General features: G+C 35.0%; 1 protein-coding gene across 1 annotated transcript; it reads left to right on the top strand.

Annotated features, from left to right (window-relative positions):
* Nucleotides 1-15109: 15109 nt before the first annotated feature.
* LOC104895864 (proline-rich receptor-like protein kinase PERK4) lies at nt 15110-21173 on the top strand. Its single transcript, XM_010682499.3, has 8 exons — nt 15110-16080; nt 17949-18440; nt 19177-19257; nt 19415-19485; nt 19620-19696; nt 20050-20197; nt 20321-20482; nt 20656-21173. The coding sequence occupies exons 1-8, from the start codon at nt 15549-15551 to the stop codon at nt 20929-20931; spliced, it is 1839 nt and encodes a 612-aa protein (XP_010680801.2). The 5' UTR covers nt 15110-15548; the 3' UTR covers nt 20932-21173.
* The last annotated feature ends 1918 nt before the right edge of the window (nt 21174-23091 follow it).

Below are 23091 nucleotides of genomic sequence, written 5' to 3'. Positions count from 1 at the left end.
TGGTATTAATATGTGCACCAATAAACTTTTTTTGTAGAACCATTGGAAGATCATAGATCAGTTTCGATATTTTACATTAGGAAGATAAATAATTTTGTGAAAGTATTGTGTCAGACCGTCTGACACCATATATTTGGTCGGACCAGTCCTAATACCAGCTTCCGCTGAAAACTAACGACATTCTACTTCATGATGAATGTAATGAATTTGAGCTTCCGCTGAGAATTGCCGTCATCTTTGGGGGTGGATGATGAATGTGATGAATTTGAGTTGGGATATTCTTTGAAGAAGACAAAGAAGAAGACAAAGAAAGCACCAATAGAAGAGGAAATTATAGAGAGGAAAGAGAAAATTATTGAGACGTTCACCGCTCATTTTTTTTTGCTGGTTGTGAGATATGAAAGTTACTTTCATTTAGAGGTAAGTTACTTTCATTTAGAGGGAAGCTACTTTCATTTAGAGGGAAGTTACTTTCATTTAGAGATAATTTACTTTCATTTAGACGTAAGTTACTTTCATTTAGAGGTAAGTTACTTTCATTTAGAGGTAAGTTACTTTCATTTAGAGGTAACTTACATCCAACTGAAAAAAATTTAAAACCAACTGAACAAAAATTGAAACCAGCTGAAAAAAATTTGAAACCAACTGAAAAAAATTGAAACCAACTGAAAAAAATTGAAACCAACTAAAAGTCGTCCGACCAAAGATTATGGTCGGACGGTCTAACACAATACCTTCTCAATAACTTTTGCTATCGTGGCACATTACCTAACTCAAAGGTCCAAGTATTTGGAAGGAGGAGTGAATGATAAGGAGAATCCTCCTTTAAGGGTGCGTTCTCTTCAACTTATTGGCCCTGAACTTATTGAACCTTATATGAACTGAACTTATTGAACTTGAACTGAACTTATTAGAACTTATTAAACTTGATTGGACCTGATTCACCTTATTGGACCTGATTGAACCTGATTGGATATTATTGGAACTTATTGACCTTATTGAAACTTATTAGGCCTTATTGGCCCTGATTGAAACTTATTAGACCTTATTGGACCTGATTGAAACTTATTAGACCTTATTGTCCCTGATTGAAACTTATTAGACCTGATTGAAACTTATTAGACCATATTCGACATGATTGAAACTTATTTGACCTTATTAGACAAAAAAATTGACCATTAATAACATAAATACTACCCCTAAAGTAAATACTACCCCTCAAAATTTATCATGAAGTAATAATTATTAAAATTCGTCCTTTAAAAAAATAATAATTATTAATTATCTCTTATGATAATTAACTTAACAAAAAAATTTACTATTTATATATTTGCCTATACATAACTTTGACCACTAATACATCTAATACTCTTATTTTGATTTTATAAAGCACTAGTGGAAAATCATAAGTTGATTAACATTTATTGCTAGCAAGTTAAAATCGGCACATATGAAAAATTCTCACCCCACTTTTATTTATGTGAAGGTAGTAGAATGCATTAACTCCTTATCTCTCACTCTACATTTATATGTTTCATTGTTATTAGTGACGAAAACATATTATCTCTAGTTATTTAAAGACGAATTGTAAAATATTGTAATTATAATGATCATTATCGTTAACCTTAATTATTTGATTATGATTATAATATTAATAATAATATAATCACCTAATAGTAATATGAATAATCAAATAATATACAATAATACAAGTATAATACTATACATTGTGGTGTTTTAATAAAAAATTCTAATAATAACATAATCAGCTAATAGTAATATGAATAATAAAATAATAGACAATAATACAAATATTTAATAAAATAATAGACACTAATACAAGTATAATACTATATAATCATTGTGGTACTTTAATTAAAATTCTAATAATAACATAATGGACAATAATACAAATATTTATTGAACATTGACTATTTGGACCTTATTATATTGGACCCTATTAGACCTTATTGGAACTTATTGGACCTTATTAGACCTGATTGGACCTTATTGCACCTGATTGGAACTTATTGCACCTGATTGGAACTTATTAGACCTGATTGAAACTTATTACCCTTATTGGATCTTATTGCAACTTATCTGAACTTATTGGACCTGAAACTTAATTTCTTAAGTTGAGGAGAACGCACCCTAAGTTCCCATTGATGGCATTTGCACCCTTAACTTTATAGTCATGAGGCGGAATTCCCGCCAAGTGAGTTAAGCTAAGTTTGGTGGATCGGTTTTAGTATGATGTGTCTAATATTAATACAGGTCCAAAACTGCTCACGTAAAATAACTAATGGTCGTAGGTATATATATTAATGAACATGTGGAAAAAGTAGAATGTGATATAAGCTGCGAAAGTACTGACTTTTATTTGTGCGACATGGACTTGGTATCTAGCACCTTTATAATGACATCAAAATCTCTCTTAATTGGTATAGAGTTTTTTTTTAATTTGTTTTTTTTTTCAAAAGCTACAATTTCTAATACCGTTTCATATTTCGAAGTTGTCGGTAGGAATTATAAGATACAATTATACCAAGCTATTCAATATATATGCAAATTAATTATTAGATAAATGACGGTCACAACTCATAAAAACTCACTAGTTTGTGGGTTCGGGAATTGCCTTAGGTATTATTTTTTGGGTCATGTTGCATTGGTTTATATGTTATTAAGTTATCATAGAGTCACTTATTTCAAACTTGATCTTGACTTTTAGTTTTATTTATTGAATGCTCATTATTATAGTTTACTTTTTATTTTTATTTTTTTTATTCATTTGAAATAAAGAGATGTTTCCCATGTCAGAGCTTACATAGTATTACCATTTAAGCATCGATCGTGGTGGTCTATAATTGTCCCCACATGTTTTAATTAATAATATATTTTGATGTTGATTGAGACCATTACTGTTGAGAATGAGGCCCATGTGGCCCATTCCCTCATTAAGTAATGTTGCCTTGCTAAGTAATGTTGTAGTCCAGTCCATGTATTAAGGAAATCTGCTATTTTGTCTGTTAGCTTGTGTTTTGTCCTCTAGCTAGTTTTAGGTGTCATCTGGTGTATGGTGGGATATCAACTACTGTTGTCCTATATATATGTATTGCGCAACTTTTTTTGTAAGGAATACAATTTAAGAGATAATGAATAAATCAATGAAAGAGAGCTACATTGGAAAAAATAGGTTGTTAATCGTTTCTTCAAACATTATGACTTTAAATATAAAAGTCTTCCTAGTATCAGAGCAATGTTGCTGTAGATTGAGGATTGAAGAAACAATTTTCTGGTAAACAAAGTTCTGTCTTTTATTTCTGCTATCTGTTCATTCGCAATTTTTTTTCCTTCCTAAAGTGTCAATATTGGTCATGTGTTCCTCCTAATCTAGTATAGAAAGTAACATACTAGTGTAGAAGGTAGAATATAAGTTGTTGTGATGGCAACTGCTACTACTATAGAAGTAAATAACCCACTTTACTTGCACCCATCAGATGGAAGTAACTCTATCTGTGTTGAGAAATTACAAGGCTCAGGAAACTATCAATCATGGAAGAGATCTTTAGAAATAAGCCTTGCGTCCAAGCAAAAACTTGGATTTGTGACTGGAACTGTGAAAAAAAAACAACACAGACAATGTGAAACAAGAAGCTTGGGATACATGCAACAACATGGTGATATCCTGGATTATTGGAAATCCATAAAAAAGTCTGTGATGTTTGTGAACAACTGTGTTGTGATATGGAAGCAGCTGGAAACTAGGTACACTGTTTCCAATGGGTTAAGAAAGTATAGACTGAACAAGGAGATATATGAATTGAAGCATCAAGGAAGAGCTATAAATGAATACTACACTAATATGAAAGGAATGAGATAAATGAATGGAAAAATTGCCAAAAATTAGCCAACCTATGCCCCGTATTCCAGAAATAAGCCAACCTTTCGAAAATCCAGAATAATACAACCTTTGCATCATTTTTGCCAATTTTGGGTCAAGTGATGATATAACCGCTTAGTTACCTGTTGGTTTAGGTTAATTACACTATTATCACTAATTAATTACACTATTATCACTAATTTTTAATTTTTATTATTACTAATTATTATTAATTATCATTGTTATTAATAATTATTGCTATTAAGTATTATTATTATTATTACTATTACTACTACTATTATTATTATTATTATTATTACTATTATTATTATTATTATTATTATTATTATTATTATTATTATTATTATTATTATTATTATTATTATTATTATTATTATTATTATTATTATTATTATTATTATTATTATTATTATTATTATTATTATTATTATTATGTATTATCATTGTTATTAATTATCATCAACTTCACATCATCAAATCATCATCATCATCAATCCACATAATCAGATCAACATTCATCATCAACCTGCTCCCCACAACTGTCGGAAACTTTATCGCCATCATCATCATCAGTAACCACAACCGTCGGAAACAAACCAACAACCACAAAAATCCACACCACAACCGCCGACACCAGCTCAACAACCGCCGAAACCACCCCATTTCCCCCCGAATTCGAACCCTAAAATCCCCCAAATTCAAACCTAGATTTTCCCCCAAACTCGAACCCAAAAAATTCAACAAATCCAATCACCAACCCCTACTAGATCCAAAACCCAACCATATACCCCGACCACCACTCAAACCACCACCACCACCAACCCACAATCAAATTCCCTCTCAAACCGAACCACGACCACCAACCCCCTCCCAAACCACACACCCCTCCCAAACCACAGCACTCAATCCCCCACCACCACCAACCCGCCGAAAGCCACATAAATTCACCTAGACCCACGAAGAAGCAGCAGAAGCAGATCAAAGGAAAAGTAGATCGAAGATGATGATGAGCAGATCGAGGGTGATATCGAAGGTGGTGTTGCTGTTCGTCTGGTGGTGGCAGTGGTAATTGAAGGAGGTTAGGGAGAGTGGTTGTTGAAGGAGGTTAGGGAGAGTGGTTGTTGAAGGAGGTTAGGGAGAGTGGTTGTTGAAGGAGGTTAGGGAGAGAGAAAGAAGGGAGACATTAACGGTTGTTGTTGGTGGGAGTGACAGTGGTGACTGTGGTGGGAATGAAGGTGGTGACGGAGGTGGGAAGGATGAGAGAGAATGGTGATGATGATGGTGCTAGGTGGTTGAGAGAGAATCAGAGAATAGAGGAGAGAGAAGAGAAGGTGGAGAGAGAGAGAGAGGAGATTAGAATAAAGAGGGGAGAGAGGAATCAGAATTTAGGGGGAAAAAAAAACAAAAAAAAAAATCAAAATAGATTACCTGTGAAACCGGTTTTAAGTCATCTGACTTAAAATTGGCAAAACTAATAACAAGGTTGTATTATTTCTGGATTTTCAAAAGGTTGGCTTAATTCTGGAATACGGGACAAAGGTTGGCTTATTTTTGGCAATTTTTCCTAAATGAATTTATAGCAACTTTAAATAAACAACAAGAGGAGCAGAAGTTGTTCCAGTTCCTGAATGGATTGGATGAAGAATATGGAGTTCATAGAATTCAGTTGTTAATGACGAATCCCCTACCTAGTGTAGATACAGCCTGTAGTACATTACAACAAGAAGAAAATCAAAAAAAGGTACTGAAGTTTGTGAAGGAAGAGAATGAGGGAGCTGTTATGCTAAGCAAAGGGAGTGACATCTCCTGTACTGTGTGTGGTAAAACAGGACACACAAAGGAAAAATGTTGGTTTGTTGTGGGATTTCCAAACAAGCATGGCAAAGGTGGAAACAAGTACAAAGGGATGATGAAAGACTAAGGTAGTTTTTCTAAGAGCAACAAATGGCATAGAGAAGGCAAGTATAGCAGAGGTGGAAGAAGTGCTGCAAATGCTCAAACCCACAGTGAGAGTGGCTCTAGTGCAACCATCACCCCTCAATAGCTGGAACAACTGATGAAAGTTCTGCCAACACCTTCAAAAGGTGGAGGGTCTGACACAAAGAAGGAGATGGATTACTCTTATGCAGGAGTGGTGTGTTGTAACTTTGCAAACACAACTGGAAAGGAGTGGATAATTGACTCAGGGGCAACTGACCATATGACAGGGTGTTTCGAGGTGCTAGAACATTTAGTCAAGCTAAAACAGGAATACAAAATAAATCTTCCTACTGGAGCTTCATCTGTGATCACTCACACTGGGAGTGTCATGTTGAAAAACAATATAATCCTGAAAAATGTGTTGTATATACCAACATTCAAGCATAGTTTAATGTCTGTGCAAAAACTAAGTAAAGATAACTCATGCAAACTCCATTTGCATCCTAAGTTTTGTGTAATAGAAGACAACAAAACTTGTAAAGTGAAAGGTGTAGGAAGAGTGAAGCAAGCGCTCTATTACGTTGTGAATCTGAATCTGAATGAGATAAGTGAAGAATTGAAAACAAAAATAAAGAAGTGGCTTGCTGAGGATGTAATTCAAACAAAGAAGTGTAATGTTGTGACAGAAGGAACAAGTATAGTTGTGCCAGGACGTGTGAGCTATGTGGGAAGATTGACTCAAACATATTTATGGCACAACAGGTTGGGTCATGCTCCAGTAAGCAAGATAAAGAAAATTGAAGGGCTTGAAGGGTTGGAAGAAGATGAAAGTGAGTTGTGCATCATTTGCCCACTTGCTAAGTTCACCACACTACCCTAAGCTAAGCAAGTCAAGAGCAGAAGAGGTGTTTGATCTGGTCCACATTGACATATAAGGGCCATACAAGGTGCCAACAAGACACAAACAAAGATTCTTTCTCAGTATGGTTGATGATCACTCAAGGGTGACATGGGTAAATCCTCTCCTGAAGCTAAAATCAGATGCATTTAAATCTATTTAAGACTTTGTGAATATGGGAAAGACTCAATATACACAGCTAGCAAGTGAAAGTGATTAGAAGTGACAATGCACTTGAGTTTGATGATAAGAAATACAAGCCATTCTTCTAAAGCTTGGGAATCATACATCAGACATCATGTGTTGACAGGCCCCAACAAAATGGAAGGGTTGAGAGAAAGCATAGAAATATCCTAGAGATGGCAAGAGCTCTAAGATTCCAAGCCTGTCTTCCTTTGTAGTTTTGGAGGGAATGTATTCTCACAGTCACTCACATCATTAACATGCTTCCAATTCCTCTCTTACAACATAAGTCTACATATGAGGTATTGCACAAAGCTCCTCCCTTGTATGATTATATGAAATGTATTGGATGTCTTGCCATGGCAAGCAACCCATCTAGAGTTCATGATAAGTAATTTGCCGCAAGAGGAACACCCTGTGTGTTCATGGGCTATCCCAAGTCACATAAGGGATATAAGCTTTCTTAATTTGATCATTCATATATTGCTTGTTAGTAGAGGTGTCAAATTTTATGAAAATATTTTTCCATATAAAGTGTTTACAACACACATTGAAATGAAACAAGGAGTTGTGATTGATATAAAAGGAAGTGTAGAATGTGAGCATGAACCAGCCACTGATGAGCCACAAAATGAACCTGAAACTGAACCTATATCACCTGAACACATTCAGAACAGTCCAACCACTTTCACTCAACCACCTCTAAGACAGTCCACAAGAACACCCAAAGCTCCATCCTGGCACCAGGGCTATGTTACCAACACCTATGTCACATCTAACACACCATCTCTCATTGAAAAACCATAAACACACTTTCTAGATATGCTTTCAATTGTTTTCTCTCAAAAAGTATCAAACACCATGAACCCAGACATTTTAAAGAAGCTTCAAAGCGAAGAGTGGGTCACAACCATGAATGAGGAATTATGTGCATTGGAAGAAAATAACACTTGGGAAATTACTCACTTGCCACCAGGGAAACAAGCTATATCTTGTACAAAATGAAAGATGAACCAGATGGAACCATAAGTAGATACAAGTCTAGATTGGTGATTATGGGTAATAAACAAAAATATGGGGTGGATTATGAACAAACATTTGTGGAGTAGCATAAATGGCAACTGTGAGGTCTCTTCTAACTGTTGCATCCATCCATGGGTGGCATTTGCACCAAATGGATGTTAAGAATGCATTCCTTCATGGTGATTTGCGGGAACATGTCTATATGAAGTTGCCACCAGGATATGAAGGTCTTGGACATAGGCTACAAGTCCCAGGAGAGGGGAAGTTCCCTAGTCAAAAGAGCAACAAAAACAGCAGCCATGTTTGCAAGCTCAAAAAGGCCTTGTATGGATTTAAACAAGCCCCAAGGCAGTGGTTTTCAGAGCTTAACAATGCTCAAAAAACAAAAAATTTCATCTAATCCAAGTCTTACTATACTTTGTTCACTAAGACTGAAAGTGGGTCCTTTACTGTGATCATGGTCTATGTTGATGACCTCATTGTGGCATGAAATCATTTGGATGCTATACAACAAGCCAAAGACTTCCTTGCCTCACAATTTCAGATGAAAGATATGGGTCACTTGAGGTACTTTCTAGGTCTTGAGATTGACAGATGTGTAGATGGATTGTTTCTCTCACAGAGGAAGTATGTGATGGATATTCTTGCAGAATATGGGATGGTGAACTGCATACCATTAAAGTTTCCCATGGACAGTCATGTGAAGCTCACTAGTAGAATAATTGCTTATTGCTGCGATTTTACCCATACGCAACAATATATCACATAAAAACAAACATAAAATATAAAATAAAGATATTGCTGCGGTTTCTACCTAAAACCGCAGCAATATGGTATCAACAGGAAAAAATTTGAAAAAAAATTGACTATTTGACCTGACATATTGCTGCGGTTTTTGTTAAGAACCGCAAAATATATTAAAAAAATATTTAAAAAATAATATTTTGATATATTGATGCAGTTCTTGTCAGAAACCGCAACAATATCATTAAAAAAAATTATAAAACACAATAATTAGGGTTTTTTCCCTCACTTTCCCTCTCTCAACCTCACCCGCAGTCTCTCTCTCTCAGCCTCTCAACCCTCTCTTCTCTCAACTTCACACGCACTTCTCTCTCTCTCTCTCTCTCAGCCTCTCAACCTCACACGCACATCTCTCTCTCTCTCATCTCTCTCATCACTCTCAACCTCTCTTCATATCTTCGCCGCCCGTCAACCTTCGCCTTCTGTCAACCTTCGCCTTCCGTCAACCTTCGAACGGAACGACGCGACGAGAGTGTGCGACGCCAATTCGCCGTCTCCAACGAGTTCCTTCTTCGGTTTTTTTTCGTTTTTGTTTTTGTTTTCTTTTTTTCGTTTTTTTTTATTTGTTGGTAGATTTTTTAGATCTGATTTTTTTTCGTTTTTCTCGTCGTTCACCGTACCGGCGCCATCGTCGTCCGTTGTTGCAGCCAGATTTTTTCATATACTTCTGTATTTTTTTTTAATTCCTCTTTATTTCTGTTATTGCTATGTAATTTTAGAATAGCTTGTTGTTACAGAATCGATGTTGTTGCTATGTAACAGAAATTCGTTTTTCATAACAGTATTTTTTTATTACTCTTTTATTTCTGTTATTTTTCTGTAATTTACCAGATTTAGAATTTTTTTGTTAGCTTATATAATTTCATATTCTGTTTTTTCATTAGTTATTTTTTTGGATTATAAGTTATCGATTCATTTACATTTTTTGATAATATTTTCTACAAACTGAAAATTTTATACTTTGTTGTTGAGTATAAGATGTCATTTCATCTTGTGAATCGGGTGGATAGTGCATGGATTAATTGCCTAGTTTTAATATTTCAAATTTGATTGCAAATAAAAAAAATATTTAGCTATACTAGGACCTATTGCTGCGATTTTGGTCAACAACCGCAGCAATATGCCTATTTTTTATTATTAACTACATCATATTGTTGCGGTTTTCCCCATAAACCGCAGCAATATGCTTTGTAAATCTGATATAAAATAAATATATTGCTAAACCCCAGCAATATATTAATTACTTATTGCCACCCCCTTAATTGCTGCGCAGCCAAAACCGCCACAATAGGCCACTTAATGACCTCAACAATAAGCATTTATTCTACTAGTGGCTCGAGGCAGATATAGGTTATGAACTCCCTCAGTCATAGGTGTACCGAAAGCTAGTTGGAAAGTTGATTTACCTCACTCTAACTAGACCAGACATCACCTTCACTGTTCATGTTTTAAGTAAGTTTATGCACAAGCCTACTACTGTTCATATGCAATCTGCAAAGAAAGTGCTAAGGTATCTCTCAGGATCACCTGGTCAAGGAATACTGTTGGCCAACACATCAACAGCTCAGCTACAAGCATACTGTGATAGTGACTAGGGAGGATGTGCATCAACAAGAAGGTCCACCGCTGGGTTATGTATCTTGTTGGGAAAGTCTTCAATCTCCTAGAAAGCCAAGAGACAAACTATGTTTATGAGGAGCAGTGCAGAGGCTGAGTATAGGTCCATGGCATTGACAGTGTGTGAAGTAATGTGGCTTAAGCAATTGGTCAAAGATATTGGCCTTCAAAATCTTGGCACTACACCTATTCATTGTGACAATCAAACTGCACTAGCCATTGATGCCAACCCTGTGCACCATGAGAAGACTACGCATGCTGATATAGATTGTCATTTCATCAGGTATAAAACTTGTGATTGGGTCATTGTTCCTACCTATGTGCCTTCTACTAAACAGCTAGCAGATGTGTTAACTAAACAACTGCCTACCAGTCAACATCAATTCCTGTTATCCAAGCTAGGAGTTCAGAATTACTCCTCACTCTCAGCTTGAGGGGGAGTGTTGATAATGAGGCCCATGTGGCCCATTCCCTCATTAAGTAATGTTGACTTGCTAAGTAATGTTGTGGTCCAATCCATGTATCAAGGAAATCTGCTATTTTTTCTGTTGGCTTGTGCTTTTTCCTCTAGCTAGTTCTAGGTGTCATCTAGCGTATGGTGGGATAGAGTGACCTAGGGAATATCAACTATTGATGTCCTATATATATGTACTCCCTCTGTTTTTTTTTTATCGTTCTCACTTAGAATCTTGACACTATTCATACTTAGAGAGAATCTTCTCAATTTTTTTCAATTTATAAGAAAAAATATAGTCATGTGGATCTTGTTTGATTCGTCTCAATTAGTACATTATTAATATTCAATCGTTATAATTTTTACTAATATATGATGAAAGATATTTAAGTTCAAAGATGTGCATTGGAAGATGTGTAAATGGAAAGTGAGAAAGATAAAATAAAACAGAGGGAGTATTGCGCAGCTTTTTTGTAAGGAACTCAATTTAAGAGAGATTGAATGAATCAATGAAAGAGAGCTGCACTTGAATGCTCATATTGAACAGATAAGTTGTTAATAGTTTCTTCAAACATTATGACTTTAAATATAAAAGTCTTCAATTACAATACTTTTTTATTCATTTAGCAGATGCTAAGTAGTGAGTTGACTTACATCTAAGTTGTTACCCCTAGGCCCTAGGCCCTAGGCACATCTATAATATTACAACTAGTGAGTATCTCGGGTGATGCCTCGGGTTGTTACTTTTTGTAACTTTTCGTCAAGTGTGGAAAAATTGTTGTAATGGTATGAAAGTAATTGCATGATTTTTGAAAAATAAACCCTTAAAGTTTGAGGATGAAAGCAATCGCTTAATTCTTTATACAAGGAATCGGATTAAGAGTTTATGTCTATAATAGTCTATCGTTATTATCATAAAAAAGTTAGGTATCTAACTACTTGTACAAATCTTTTAATTAGATATAATTATAAGACCTTAGAGGTGTTTGGGAGAGGGAGTTTTAGAGAGAGTTTAGAGTTTTGACCAGTAAAAACTCTAATTTGCACTAGTAGAATAATTGCTTATTGCTGCGGTGGTATTGCTGCGGTTTTACCCATATGCAGCAATATATCACGTAAAAAGAAAAATAAAATATAAAATAAAGATATTGTTGCGGTTTCTACCTAAAATCGCAGCAATATGTTATCAACAGAAATTTTTTTTGAAAAAATTGACTATTTGACCAGACATATTGCTGCGATTTTTGACAAAAACCGCAGCAATATATTAAAAAATAATATTTTAATGTATTGTTGTAGTTCTTGTCAGAAACCGCAGCAATATCATTAAAAAAATTTATAAAACTTAACAGTTAGGGTTTTTTCCCTTATTTTCCATCTCTCACCCTCACCCTCAGTCTTTCTCAGCGCCTCACCCTCTCTTCTCTCGCTCATCCTCTCAACCTCTCAACTTCTCAACCATCTTTTCTCTCTCTCAGTCTCACACGCACTTCTCTCTCTCATCTCTCTGAACCTCTCTAAACACGTCGATTCGCCTCCTGTCAACCTTGTGCGACCCGACGAAGCCAACGCGACCATGTGCGACCCTAGTTTGCCGCCTCCGACGAATTCCTTCTTCGGTTTTTATTTTCGTTTTTGTTTTGTTTCCTTTTTTTCGTTTTTTTCCATTATTTAGATTTGTTAGTAACGGCTAGATCTTCTCACGATGAATTTCCGGTGAGTTTTGTTCGATGTTTCGTCCCTCATTGTTGTCTCGGCCTCAGATCTGGAAATTTCAAAGTTCCTTCTCACGATGAATCTCCGGCGAGTTTTGTTCGAACTTTCGTTCGTTATAATCTCCAGCGAGTAAGGTGTTCGATTCTTCGAGATGCGTGTCTTGGTTTGCGTGTTTTCTTCGGTTGAGGACGGTGGTTGATGGCGGTGATTTTAGTTTTTTTTTTCTTAGATCTGATTTTCTGGTTTTCATCATCTTTGTTTGCTTTGTAAGCTGGTACAGTTATAATTTGGTACAGTTTTTTTACTTAGATTTTACTGTTATAATATAATTTTCTGGTTCTTGTTGTTAGTTTCATCTATTGTGAATGAGAAGTGATGTTGGTTTCATTTTGAGTTTAGTTTCTATTAAACGATATAATGCTCATTTGTGGATGGGTTTGTTGCCCGGTTTTTATCTTTCAAATCTTATGGCAAAATGCAAAAAAATTTTTTTGCCTATACCAGGACCCTATTACTGCGGTTTTGGGCTAGAAACCGCAACAATATAATTATGACCTATTGCTGCCCCCTTAATTGATGCGCGCCCAAAACCGCCGCAAAAGGCCTCTTTATGACTGCAACAATAAGCATTTATTCTACTAGTGTTGGGTGTTTGGGGAGAGAGAGGATTAAAGAGAGTTTTATACCAAAAACTCTGATCAGAACTCTCTTTTGGAAAAGTTGGGTAGAGGAGCTTTTTCATGAGAGTTTTGGAGAGAGAAAAAACAAATGACTATTTTGTCCATATAACTAAAACTAAAATTTGTTTTTTTTAAAAAAAAAAAACATATGTCCATAAATGTCATTTTACATGATCTAAAAACTACAAAACTCTAGACAATCAACTAAGTGTTACCAAACACCTTTACACAACAATTATTTAAATCAGCAGTCAAATCCTCTGAACAAAAAAGTAATCATCTAACCACAAACTCTAAACTCTAACCTCTAAACTCTAAACTCTAATCACCAAACAGGGCTTGTGATATTTTATTTTGAAATCCTAAACAATGGTGATTTGATTAATAGTTACTCTTTCACTTTTCATTTCAAAGGTCACGTATTCGATATCTTGTACAACATTATTTTTTTAATTGAGGGTTTTACTTGAAAATAAAGCATTTGCATTATAATTTTAGAGGAGAGTGCCAGTGTGCCACATGACACACAAACTTTCTTATAAACACCTTTTAATATATTAGTATAGATGTGTGAGCACACGTCGTAGTGTTTCAAAAAATACATGTAAAAGAATTTGAACCCATGACCAATTATATAGGATGTCATAACTCTATCGCCAAGCTATGCTGCATTTTTTTTTTTTGTCAAATTCCATTTTTTATTATCAAATGATCTTTTTACCTTGATAATGTCAATATATATAATTTATTATATTTGTAATAAGTTTTCTACTATTAACAATTCAATATTTATGTCAGAGGTTTTGAGTCCATAATCTCCGTACAAATTAGTTTTTTAATACTAGTAAAAATAGTTATTTATATATTCTTCTTACTTACTATCAGGTACTTTTTTCGTTTTAAAAAAGTTCTTTCTACTTTATTCAATTTTTCTCATAAAAAGATTCCATGTAAGAAGGAAAAATAGAAACAAAAGGAGTATAATGAGATATATATAGAAAGTTATTGCAAAAAGTAGTAATTGAAACTCTCAATTCTGTTTAATTTAGAACTAATGATAATTATTTTGAGCTTTTTGTTCCTCTAAAAAAGGTGATAGCCAAAAATATAACTTTCTAAATAGAGGTAATAAATGACCTGAAGATTGCTAAAATTAAGGGGAGTCATTAAGCCAAGGTTAAGAAAGAGAAAAAGAAGAGAGCGAGGGAAAAAAGCAAACAAAGTGGAGGAAAGAGACAAAACGACCGGAGCCTATTTTGTAGGAAGAGACTAGTGAAGGACTACGTACCACCCTCCTTTCTTTTCATGACATCGATCGTCTACTCCAATTTTTGCTTCTCTTTCCTTTGATTTCCTTTTCTTCCATCAGGTTTTTTCTCTCTCCTCTTTAATCTCTCTTCCCATTTCTGATTTCTAATCCCCCTTTTGTAAGGGTAGCTACTTTGCATGTCGTAAATTGAATTTGTGTAAATGACTAAATGATGTTATGCTACATTATTCTATAAATCATATGCATGTTTGAAGATCCCTTCTTGAAGAGGCAACACGTACTTAAACATAGTGAGATTATATCTTCATATATTACTCACCGTAATAGATTACACTATTGTATGTGCTATAGTTTGTAATTTCTTTATGGTGATCTCCGCCTCGCAAGTATATAGAGATTACTATCCTCTATGATCATTGTAGATCATATATGGTCTAACCGAATACTTCTAAACTAATCAAGGTATCTTAAAAAAATAATTATATCAGAAAGAAAATTTGTCAAAAAATATCTTTGGAAAATTCAATTTTGCAAAAAATTACCTTTTTAAAGCATTTTTTGCAAAACAAATGACAAACATGATTTTTTTTTGCAAGATGAAACATATTTTCATTTTTCAATGTGGTTTTTGAAATGCGACATAGGGGGTTAAAGGAAGATAAAAGTGTCACCCATGTGTATCTCAAAAACCACACGAGATCTGGAAATAGGTTTCATTTTGTAAATAAAATTAAGTTTTTTTCCAGAAAATGTTTTACAAGATTTTTTTTTTCACAATTTTTTTTAAAGCATCGTTAAAATCTCCTTATTATTTTTACTTTAATTTGCTATAATGATGTTGTACTGCCACATGGTGCATGGTTGCAATTGTAAGGAAAATCCTCCGATATGTACCGTTTCATGCTAGAGTTTACCATAAAACTTATTTATTTGGTTAACTTTATTGTGAATGTAGAGCTTGGAAAGAATTAGAGGCGAGCAAAAGGGGGGAGGCCAAGGAGTAAAAGTTTGTTGAAGAAAATCTTTACATGTAAAAGTGTTATTAATTTAGTTGGAGGAGAAGAAAAGCTTGGGAGGTAAAAATGTCGGATGGATCATCTCCTTCACCTGAAGAATCACCATCCTCAGGATCATCATCATCACCACCACCTCCTTTAGAGTCTTCTTCATCTCCGCCACCGTCTTCACCACCTCCTTCTCCCCCATTATCACCACCACCTTCAGAGTCTTCTTCATCTCCGCCACCATCATCACCACCACCAACAGAGGGATCATTATCGCCACCTCCTATCGAGAACCATCCTCCACCAACGAGTGAAGGTGGTGGTGAATCCAAGAATATTCCGGAGCAACCTTGGGCTCCACCTCAAGGATTGGTCCCACCTGCACCACCATTGTTGCCTGACCAGTCATCCCCTCCCATAAGTGGCGGTGGAAGCTCTTCAAATGGTTCTAAGTCATCCCGTCACGGTGTCGGAGTTGTAGCCGGAGTGGTGGCAGTGGGTGGCATTTTGTTGTTGTTCATGGTTGTTTGTATAATTTGTGTAAGAAAGAAGAAGAAAAAGCGTGCTGGGATGCCCCCTTACGGTTGGGATCCTCCTACCAAACCTCAAGGTACGTACGTACATTATTATGTTTATAGCTTTGGTTATATCATAGTCCATAGATCTCATGATTGTCGATGTCTCTCAAAAAATTGTATTTTTGTATCTAATAATCTCAAATAATAGGTAAGAATAATGATCTAGAAAGGGGTGAAAATTCGATTTACAATTTAGTTTTTCGTAAATATCTATCAATCTGAATAAAATTTGAATTTTAATTTTTCAATCCAAATCTAAGGGAATTAGAGTTTGAGTTTAAATCAATCCAATCTGAACTTTTAGACACTAGATTGGATCCGAGCCTAATTATCCAATTTTTATATAATCTATTTTTTCAATGAAATAAATTTGGTGTGAGCATCAAAATAAAGTGTTGAATAATAGAAGTAATTCATACAATCTCAAAAAAAATTCATTCATAAACTAATAACAATATACTTATAATTCATTACAAACTCATAATTCATTACAACATCAAGTTTAATAACAACATGTTCAACTTTACAACAGCAAGTTAGGGTTTTAACTTTTAGGGGAAGGGAAGAGTTGCCTACCATTTGATTCTTTTTTTAAAAAAATCAAGTTGAGCCCAATCATAAATACTTCCTCCGTTCCATAATAAGTGAAACATAGGGATTGAGCACAAGATTTAATAAACATCACTTTCAAAAGCCAAAAAGTCATAAAACACCCTTTTTATTATCAAAAGGAGGAGAGAGAAAAGCAAACCACACAAGTTTGTGATGGGCACTCTTGTCATTTTGCCACTTTCTTTTATCCATCTAAAGTATGTTTCACTTATTTTGAAACGTTCTAAAATAGTAAGTGTTTCACTTATTATGGAACGGAGGAAGTATAAAATATAAGGATATTTACTATTCGATTATTTTGGATTCAATGACTTTCAATCTAATCCAATTCGAAAATCCAATTTTTTTTTTAAAAAAAAAAACTCTTTCTGAATTCAATCCAATCATAGTTCGAGTTTAACCCGAAATACTAATTCGGTTTCGATTGGATTGAATTTCAATTTTTATTTGAATAACTTTATCCTTAACCTATAAAGAAAAATTTGACATCATCTCTATTAATAAACAGTCACGTGCATATGTAGCAACGTCCATCTATCGAGTGATGTTTGCATTATTTTATAGATTAGTTTACTTTAATTAGTATGTGAGTGAGGGTATTTTAGTCTTTTTATGTGGATACTAAGAGCTTGTTTGGTTAAAATTCAAATATATGGAAATTAGAATTCCTAGAAAGTAGGTATATGTATTGTTGCTTGGTTGGCAAAAACATGGGAATAACATGGGAATTTGCTTCTTTAAAGTTTGCTCATAATATAGAAATTTTCCTAATACCCATGCTTTCATTATAATACTAATATAATAAACGTTTTATCTGAATGATTACATGTGAATATGTATATTTTATTTTTAGAGGACTAATACATCAGTATTACCCTCGAGTTCCCATCTCCAAGATGAGATTTGAACCCCTGTCCATTATCAGTTGTATAGAGAGTGGGGAGTTACGTACTTGTGTCTCAATATCAAAAAAACAAATTAAGCAACACTGTTAGCAATACACGATATAAACTTAAATAAGGGAGTCCAATACGAACAAGGAAGAACATATAGTATAATTGATGAAGGAAAAAAATATTTAGAGGCTTCAAACATTTGATGTTATGTACAATCGCCCACGTTGCATATATCCAACTCAATCCCTTGAATCTAAAGTCTAAACCATAAACCTAATCTAATGTACCAATATTTGAAAGGTACTCCTAATTAAAGTGCTACCTCGTTTGGCGTATACATTTTTACACTCTACGAAGAGTAGTACTAAAACATGCAATTAAATTGACAACAGGCAACCAGCAATATTGGCAAACTCCGCAAGAGCATGCAGTGAAGATCCCTCCAACATCAGGTGGTTGGGGATATCCAAATCCAAATCAAAATCCAATGGGGAGTAGCGACGAAAGTGGACAACAATCAGTCCAAAATGCGGCAACATCATTAGCACCATCTCCAAGTCTCACACTTGGTTTTAATAAGAGCACCTTCACCTATGAAGAGTTAGCTGCAGCAACTAATGGGTTCGATAAATCAAGAATGTTAGGGCAAGGTGGTTTTGGATTTGTTCATAAAGGTGTTTTGCCTAATGGTAAAGAAATTGCTGTTAAAAGCCTTAAATCTGGTAGTGGACAAGGAGAGAGAGAATTTCAGTCTGAAGTTGAGATTATTAGTCGTGTTCATCATCGTCATCTTGTGTCCTTGGTGGGTTATTGCATTGCTGGTGGCCAACGCATGTTGGTTTATGAGTTTGTTCCTAACGACACTTTGGAATTCCACCTCCACAGTAAGTTTCTCTTTCGATTGACTTCTAATTAATAATATACCTTCTTCCTTTTAAAATACTTAAATTTTGATTTTTACACTATTAAACATTGCCATAACTAATGTTTGGTAAATAGTTTTTTAATTGGCTTTTCAATTTGGTCAAACAACAAAAAAACTGTTTGACTATTGGTTGTTAGTTGGTTGAAAAGTTGTTCCCTTTTTTGATTTGCTTTTGACTTTTTAACCCACAAACTCTCTAATAAACAACCAAGAGCCAAAACTAATTCCACCAAACACTTTCACAAACAGCTGACTTATAAAGCCAACTTAAAAAGTTGATACATAATACAACCAATTAGGGGTGTGCACAAACCGGCTCGAACCAGAATTTGCCAGACCGGTCCACAAAAATTCCCAATTCTGAGTTTCCGATCCGGATCGGTTGGACCGGAAGTTTTATTATTTTAGTAAAAAAAAGTTTTGAAAGTTAGGAATTTTTCCGGTCCGGTGCCGGTCCAAGTAAAAGACAGATTCCGGTCCGCCAGTACGGTCATGAACCGGTGTACACCCCCTACAACCAATGCTTCTTACCAATCAAACAAGTCAACTAAACCAATCAAAAGTCAATAGCCAATAGTCAATAGTCGATTGTCAAACTACCCCTATATCTTAAAATTATTTTTGTTGATCTACCACTGCATAGTGTGGCCACCTCTCAATCTTGGGTCTTTAGATTGAAACTTTTTTAATTGCAGAAAGAGGTGAATTAGATTTTCCCACTAGGCTTCGCATCGCACTTGGATCAGCTAAAGGGCTTGGTTATCTCCATGAAGATTGTACGTTCTCATAAACATTCTATATCTCCCTAATATATTGTTTTTTGTTACAAGGCAATAAATTTTTCTAATTATTTGTAAGCTTCTAATTTCTAAAGTTCATTTCCTACTGGGAACAACCTTTATTGCATATTATGAATGTTATATATACTTGCAGGTCACCCCAGAATTATCCATCGTGACATCAAAGCTTCCAATATTTTGTTGGATGAAAACTATGAGGCCATGGTATATTCTTCAATCTAATCATCGAAAATTCATCATAAGCTACTACTTTCATCCAAAAGTATTGCACATAATAAACCCAGTTGTATTCTTCTCCTTTTACACATGCTGATAATTCGATATTTTTCCTAATTCAGGTTGCTGACTTTGGACTAGCTAAACTTACCACTGATACAAATACTCATGTCTCTACTCGTGTGATGGGAACTTTTGGGTAAGTCACTCTCCTGATTATTCCAACTCATGAATCCATGAATAAAAAATTTCCTAAGTGAACTGGTAATTTAGTAAGTTTAGTTCTTGAAGAGTGTGTTCTAGTTTTTTTAGTCTTTTTAAACTAAAACGGAAATAAAAAAATACAAAGATCGTTCTCAAATTGTTTTCGTCACTGTCAAAAATAACGTCTAGTATAAGTATGACTATTTTTAAAGTTATATCTAATCCACATTTACTAACCGCATTAATAAGAGGTCGGTGATCTAATCCACTAGATAGAACGACTTTTTTTTCTAAATAGTGATATGATAGTAATGAATTAACATTACATGGAGTCATGGACAAATGCAGGTATTTGGCTCCAGAGTATGCTTCAAGTGGCAAGCTCACAGAGAAATCGGATGTATTCTCATATGGTGTTATGTTGCTAGAAATTATAACTGGACGTCGACCAGTTGACCCTAACATGAAGTACATGGAAGATAGCTTGGTGGATTGGGTACTTTATGCATCTAAAATCCTTTTATTAGTTTATACAAAGTGCTAAAATTTCTAAAGTTATATAGGAGTACACCTTTTTAGTTTTTACCTATTTACGTTGTTACTTTGTCATGATTTTCAGTCTAGGCCACTCCTAGCAAAAGCACTGGAAACTGGTAACTACCATGATTTTGTTGATCCACGTTTGGAGGGTAACTATGACCCTCATTTGATGAAACGTATGGTGGCTTGTGCTGCTGCTTCCATTCGTCATTCTGCTAAGAGGCGTCCTAAAATGAGCCAGGTTTGTACAAACCCTTTTTGTTCTGAATCCTAAAAGTTGTATTTCATACTTATATATAATTTAAGGGTTGCATATATCAAAACCCTTAATTTTTTTCAATAGAAAACCATATATGATATAGACAAAACGAATTGAGGATTTGTTGTTATTTATTGACGATCAATAAATTGTAGATTGTTCGAGCATTGGAAGGAGATGTCTCATTGGATGACCTAAATAATGAAGGTGCAAAAGGAGGGCAAGGCTCAATGTTTAGCTCATCAGAGGGATCAGATCAGTATGATACTCGTGCATATAGTGCAGATCTCAAGAAGTTTAGGCAAATGGCATTTGCAACTCAAGATTTTGCAAGCAGTGAATATGGAGGAACCACTAGCGAGTATGGATTGAACCCATCTAGTAGCTCAAGTGAGAGTTCAAAGGAGATGAATAGCAAAAACATGTCCTAATTGCTTTTAATCAACTAGGATGCCGCATGACTAATTTATTACCGGACTGCTTTGTAATCATGAGCTAATCAGTTTATCAAATAGAGAATGTATTGAATTTCTCTAGAGATTGCCTACACTTTCCATAATCACCTGGAAATGGGATGGAAGAGAAGCAAACACTACTACTTGTCGTACTATATTATTCTGAATATAGTCTTCAAAAGTACCAACTTCTATCAAGGAAAAAAATTGAGTGTTCTTATATATATATCAAATACTTTGTGTGTGCCTTTTATTAGGACAAGAAAAAGATGTAGTATATGTTTTTGGTCATATGTACATGCAAAATTTCCTTGATGCTTTTGTTCAATAAAAAAGAGCTCTCCAGAAAAGAAAAAGGAGTTGTTCTAAAAATGTATGGTCTAGTGGTTTGGAATAATTAGTTTCAAGTGGTTTCCAAGAGTAAATATAGAAGAATTTTTATTAATTATGTAAAACCAAATCTAGGATAGTTATCTCTTACATGCTTGGCAAAGGGATCAAGCGTCTATTTGTCTTTCTCATATGCTTGCTTCTTTTCGAAATTATTAAACGAATTCGGAATTTTCTCAGAGTATTTTCAGTGAATGGCTAATTTTTTAATTTAGAAAATAACATATTAATGTGTAGTAATATGGTATTGTAATTATTTTTTGTTTAGTAGGATGTCATTATCTATGAACTGTCTTTTAAAACAAAGATTCTTTATTGGTGTCATATAGGACTTTCATATAAAAATTACTAAAAATATGTTAAATTTTTTAGAATCGATCTAAATTTCTTATTACATTGTAACGTGGTGGATAATGGCCTTGGATTAGTGTCCTCTTTCACTGGGAATTGTTGTGTTGTCACCTGTAGATTGTCCTTCTTCATGTATAATGTTATGTTCTGCATATTTGTATTGTGGGTAGGTTTTGCTCCATTCAACTGTGGGTCTATAAATTGGAAATTCTGAAGCTAATCTCTCACATAAGCCTCTTAATCTGTCTTCCTCATCCCTCCCTTAATTCTGAACTAACCTTGTATATGTCTTCTGCAAATCACCCAGAAAAAAGCTCAAACTATGCGGATATTGTCCAATCCTTTTCACGTTCCAATTTACTTGTTCACTCCTCACCACCAGATGGTGAGGTTGGAAATTCCAATGCATCTAGAAATCATAGCCCGCCCTAGGTCCCCAGCTCCTCCTCTAAACACCATGCCGTATCAGGCTCAGATGTGGGACCTGACAATCTCCCTACTGCTGTCACTCACTCACCTGAACATACTAATGCCCCTATCCATAATTCTCCTCCAACTGACCCTTCTAAACTCCCCATGAAAGATGGGATGGCTGGAAGCCCTCACCATCCTCCAAACCCAGAACCTGATCCTTCATTTTTGATGATTTGTCAGTTTCTTGCCTGCTAGGTAAACCTTTTGGTGACTCCATTCCAGTCTCTGTAGTGACAGCAAAGCTTCATCGTGAATGGACCATGCTCAAAGGTCATGCCACTTTTGTGGATATGGGCAATGGATGGATTATGTTCAAGTTTGCTAACAATGAAGACAAATTAGCAATATGGAATAATAGGCCCTGGTATGTTCAAGGATTAATCCTAGCCTTGTTTGCTTGGCAACTTGCCTTTAATCCTTTCACATTCCAAATTCACACACTAGCAATATAGGTACGTCTTAATCTTTTGCCTTTGGAATTCTGGTCTAATCAGTGCCTCTCCTACATGCTTAAACCTGTGGGTCCTACAATTAGAATTGACGACTTTACACTATCACAACACGAGCACGCTATGCTCGAGTTTGTGTAGATGTTAAGGTCTTACACATTGTCCCTGGGTCTTTGCTAGTGAATTTGCATGATCATACTAGAGAAATCTTCCTTACTTATGAAGGCATGTTAAAGGTATGTCCCTTGTGTGGGTCCGAGGAGCATACCTTAGACACTTGCAAGGAAAAAGCCAATCATACTCTTCAACTTGTGGTTGACAAATTACAGGCTAGCACTATCAATCCATCAAATAAATCATGCCCTCCTCAAGAAAACCAAACAGAATCTGACTCAGGGGAGTCAAGTGGCAGATGGATTAAGGTAGTACCTAAGCGGAAAAGCCGCACCCCTGTTGCTACAAAGATTACAAA

This window comes from Beta vulgaris, chromosome 6, assembly GCF_026745355.1.
Source record: "Beta vulgaris subsp. vulgaris cultivar EL10 chromosome 6, EL10.2, whole genome shotgun sequence".
Taxonomy (NCBI): Eukaryota; Viridiplantae; Streptophyta; class Magnoliopsida; order Caryophyllales; family Amaranthaceae; genus Beta; species Beta vulgaris.
The sequence above is the reverse complement of the archived record's forward strand: the minus strand, read 5'-3'. Positions and strand labels throughout refer to the sequence as shown.

Coding starts and splice junctions, on each gene's coding strand:
- LOC104895864 (XM_010682499.3), top strand. CDS start 15,549: ATGTCGGATGGATCATCTCCTTCACCTGAAGAATCACCATCCTCAGGA. Junction 18,441..19,176: donor TTTGGAATTCCACCTCCACA/GTAAGTTTCTCT, acceptor TTTTAATTGCAG/AAAGAGGTGAATTAGATTTT. Junction 19,697..20,049: donor CGTGTGATGGGAACTTTTGG/GTAAGTCACTCT, acceptor GGACAAATGCAG/GTATTTGGCTCCAGAGTATG.